This window comes from Quercus suber, unplaced genomic scaffold, assembly GCF_002906115.3.
Source record: "Quercus suber isolate HL8 unplaced genomic scaffold, Cork oak 2.0 scaffold_425, whole genome shotgun sequence".
Lineage (NCBI taxonomy): Eukaryota > Viridiplantae > Streptophyta > Magnoliopsida > Fagales > Fagaceae > Quercus > Quercus suber.
Window position 1 is genome coordinate 1 of NW_027069876.1, and position 4,656 is coordinate 4,656.

The window sequence follows — 4,656 nt, forward strand, 5'->3', positions numbered from 1 at the left end:
TAGAAGTTTCTCATCTAATAATAATTTGAATGTCCAGTTAACTATTTGATGTTTGTTTATAGGGAAAATTGTCAGATGGGAGAGAGATTGCAGTAAAAAGACTTTCCAAAGCCTCTGGACAAGGGTTACAAGAATTTATGAATGAGGTGGTGGTAATTTCTAAACTTCAACATCGAATCTTGTTAGGATCTTTGGTTGCTGTGTTGAAGGAGAAGAAAAGATGTTGATCTATGAATACATGCCAAACAAAAGTCTGGATGCATTCCTCTTTGGTTAGTCCTTTCTTATCATAGAAATGTGTTACAATGTCAAGTTTTCTGCTATAAAATGTCAGTGTACTATATTATGAGTAGTGATAATTTTTAGCATAGGAATTACAGTAATACTATTTTGAGACATTTGAACAACGTTCTCTATTGTGATACTTCAATTGAAATAGACCATTCCAATTCTCTTGTAACTTCACCGCTAGAACTTCTTTCTTTGTACTTTATGTTCTTTCATCTTCTAAGTTTCTCTAATGCTTTTGTTTAAATTTATTAGACCTGCACAAGGAAAAATCGTTGGATTGGAGAAAACGTTTCAACATTATTGAAGGAATTGGTCGAGGTCTACTTTACCTACATAGAGATTCTAGATTAAGGATTATTCATAGAGATCTAAAGGCAAGTAACATCTTGTTGGATAAAGAGCTAAACCCAAAAATATCAGATTTTGGAATGGCCAAGATTTTTGGAAATAATGAAGAGCAGGCCAATACTAACAGGGTTGTAGGAACATAGTAAGTACCTTTCATTTTCATCAATTCAATTAGATACTAGTAATAATATTTGATGACAAGATTTTGATGTGTTTTATTGTTAAAAATTTAGTGGATATATGTCTCCTGAATATGCAATGGAAGGACGATTTTCAGAAAAATCGGATGTCTTTAGCTTTGGGGTGTTGTTACTAGAAATACTAAGTGGTAAAAGAAAACTCTAGCTTTTATCATGATGAGCAGTCCATGAGCCTTTTAGGATTTGTAAGTCATCCTTATCTCATTGCCCTATTTTTGAAAACCTCTAATAGTTTTTAGTATTGATGCTAAGAATTTTAATTATGTTTTCATGTTCCAGGCATGGAAATTGTGGAATGCAGACAACATTATAGCCTTAATAGACCCAATGATATATGAACCATGCTTTGAAATGGAGATGTTGAGATGCATACATGTCGGCCTGTTATGTGTACAAGAATTTGCCAAAGATAGGCCTATTGTATCTGTTGTTATTTCCATGCTTAAAAGTGAGATTGTTGATCTTCCTCATCCAAAGCATCCGGCATTTACTGAAAGCCAGATTCTCTCAGATACAGATTCATCCATAGGCGGCAAAAAGAAAATCTCTGTTAACGATGTTACTGTTTACAATGGTTCAAGGTCGATAGCTAGCATGTGTTCTTGACAATCGACATAGCTAGCTAATGTCCCGCACAATGCGCAGACACTTTGCAATTTCATTTGGAAATAATTTTTATGTTTTCTATGTATCTAGTATTTATGTTTTCCCAAAATATTGTCGAATGCTTTAGCTCCCTTTTCTCAATTCATATTTATAATTTTTCTTATTCTAGAAGTAGTTCCAAACTATTGATTGGCTTTTGTTTACTAATATTGATATATGAGATTGAATTGTATAGTGCTTAGGCATTTCTAGAGACCATATCATATTATAAATTTAATATTAAAAATAATATGTAGAAAAACTGGTACTAAATTGCAATAACAATATACAAAATAAGGTATAACGAAAGAATAATACTAGAAATACAAACTATTTATAAAAAAATTTACAAACTGCTAATGTGGTGAATGATTATTAGTAAATAAAAAAATGATATTAATGATGGGCCTAGATGAAAACCAATAAGAGGTTGACCACATCAATATTTTGTAAAAATGTTGTAAAATAGTTTGTGATTGTAGCATTACTCATAACGAAAATACTTACTTTCCAAACTGATGTATGCCCTTTTCTTTAATTAGCATTGTTAGAGTATCCGTGCAATTATCCTCAATGTTCATATTCAAAATATTTTTAGTATTTAATATATTTGTAAGCAGCTCCAAGCATTCAAATATAGTATAAGTAAATTCAACAAAATATATATATGGTATAAGGAAAATTGCAAAAAAAAAAAAAAAAATCTAAAAGATTTCGTATGATTTTAAAATTCATATAAAATAACTTCATGTTAACTATTAACAATTCTAAATAATTTCATTTATGCTGCGCAATACGCATAAATAAATTCATATAAAATAATTTTAAATACAATTCTAATAGTTCACACCAATAAGAGGAAAAAACTATTTCATTTATGCGTGTGCAATATAATACATTAGTATCAAAGTAAAAGTAAAAAAATACAAAAACGCAATTGTAGAGAATAAGTAAAAAAAAAAAAAATACAAAAAGACTAACGTAGAGAATAAGTAAAAAAAAATAGTGAAATAAGGAATGAAGGTTGACAGAATAGTATACCGTGACATATATATATCTATCAAATCAAAAGTCTCAAAGCCCATAAAAGGTTCTTCATGGCTTCACCCTGTTGGAAAAAATCCAGTCACAGATCATCATAAACCCAACACAAAAGCTCCAACTCCAAAAATCCAAACAACCAAAGGCCCATATCCAATCACAACCCTCACAAAACCCACAATGACCTCTAACCTCTACATCAAAACCACAAGTCATTTACATCCTTCCTAGTTTGGAGAATCTCACAGTTGAATTTGAGTTAGGAAGAGGTAAAAGACTATGGGCAAAATATATGAAGGAGTAGAAGTGCAAGAGGTGAAAACCTAAAGAGGAAAAATAGTCTTAAAATGATGTACCTAAGAAAACAAAGAGTCATTATCTTAAAATAATTGGTGTTTATTTAGTAAACAAAGAGTACTTATCTTGGTGAGAGATAGATGAATAGTCTTGAAATGATGAACCAAAGAAAACAAAAGGTCCATATCTTTTATTGCAAGAGAATCCTCAAGGAGAGCGCCACTTGGCAAAACCCCATGCTCTCTCAATTGAGGTCTCTCCTTTTATATATACAAGCTTGCATGTTTTCTTTAGTCAACTATAATAAGCAGCCCAAAAACCCACAAAGGAGTTAGCTCTATTGAAACTTCAGCCCAAAAATAATGTTAACTGTGTATAGCTTTATCATGTCTTAATGCGTTGAATTATCAAAACTATGCGATACAATATGAATGGAATTCAAGAGTTGCCTCAAGTCATTGTATGATGCCAAAAGATTGCATTATATGAGACTTCAGATGGTTGTGGTCATAGTACTATTGCAATTTAGGGATTGACCGTTATGATTATAACTAAAGTCCATTCACCTTTTTCCTAATCAAGAAATGAATTGCAACTAAATCTTCAATTAGAATTGCTTAATGTTTCAGTGAGATTCATTAATCAAGAACATGCCGCATTACTACAATTTTCCATTGACATAACATTTTATCGTTGGCTCCTTAAAAAGGAAGCAAAACATTTTTCTTAGAAATTGAATAGGGTCAGCACTAATTGCCGTTAAGCAAAAACAGAAAATAATAATGAGTTGGAATTAGGAAAGTAGTACAAAATTGGGAAATGCCCCGTTTGAGCAAAAACCAGCATTATGCCCTCTTTTCCAAACTAAATAGGGAAATGCCCCTCTTTTGAAAATCGAGTTTCTCAAAATCGATTTAGACCCTATAGCGGCGTTTTTTAGAAGCCTATAGTGACGTTTTTAGAACCTATAGTGGCGTTTTTAACTCGATTTCTATGAAATCGAGTTATAGGTAAAAGAATTTAAAAAAAAAATTGCCTATAACTCGATTTTATGGAAGTTGAGTTACAAAACGTCACTATAGGTCCTGAAAATGTCACTATAGGTCCTTAAAAACGCCGCTATAGGACTCCAGAATTTTGTTTTATAACTCGAGTTTGAGAAAATCGAGTTACAAAAGAGGGGCATTTCCCTATTTAGTTTGGAAAAGAGGACATAATGCTGGTTTTTTTGCTCAAACGGGGCATTCTCCAATTTCGTCCAGGAAAGTACTAACTACATATGTGGCTTGTGATCTATTTTCAATGTTTAAGATCATTAAGCTCCACCACAGGCAATTTATTTGTGCAGAAACAGAAGGAAAAAAAAATCAAATGAGAATAAAAAAATGTAAATACTTATTAGAAGCCTTTTGTCGAACACACTAGTAGATATAGTCATTTGTTCGTACTGACATAATTCTTATGAAAAACTAAACTTTGCACAATAAAAATAAATAAATGAATAAAATAAAGAAGAGAAAAAACATTCAAATATAACACAGAAACATTGAACAAATTTGAGACCAACATATTAGTGCTCATCGTTTGCCCAGTTTGTGTTTTTTTTTTTTTTTTTTTTTTTTCAACAAACAAAATTGAATACCCAACACAAATTTGTGAGTAATTCTAAATTGTTTCAATTAGCCAAGGAAAGTAAATAAAGAAATAATATAGAAGACAAAAATTATTTGCTTAACTATCAAAGAAACCAAATAGAGAATTTTTTTTATTTTAATAGAATTTACAATAGAAATTACCACTCCTTTCAGAAAAGGAAACCAAGAGACTGTAGAAG

The 4,656-nt window shown here is 31.1% G+C and overlaps 1 protein-coding gene across 1 annotated transcript; it reads left to right on the forward strand.

The window, feature by feature from the left end:
• The first annotated feature begins 67 nt into the window (after positions 1–67).
• LOC112035415 (G-type lectin S-receptor-like serine/threonine-protein kinase B120) lies at positions 68–1,620 on the forward strand. Its single transcript, XM_065761680.1, has 4 exons — positions 68–272; positions 544–781; positions 873–1,024; positions 1,119–1,620. The coding sequence occupies exons 1-3, from the start codon at positions 221–223 to the stop codon at positions 982–984; spliced, it is 402 nt and encodes a 133-aa protein (XP_065617752.1). The 5' UTR covers positions 68–220; the 3' UTR covers positions 985–1,024; positions 1,119–1,620.
• The last annotated feature ends 3,036 nt before the right edge of the window (positions 1,621–4,656 follow it).

Bases quoted from the DNA above. Each gene is read 5' to 3' on its own strand.
- LOC112035415 (XM_065761680.1), top strand. From the start codon at position 221: ATGTTGATCTATGAATACATGCCAAACAAAAGTCTGGATGCATTCCTC. The intron at 273-543 runs GTTAGTCCTTTC...TAAATTTATTAG, and splicing joins TCTGGATGCATTCCTCTTTG to ACCTGCACAAGGAAAAATCG. The intron at 782-872 runs GTAAGTACCTTT...TTAAAAATTTAG, and splicing joins AACAGGGTTGTAGGAACATA to TGGATATATGTCTCCTGAAT.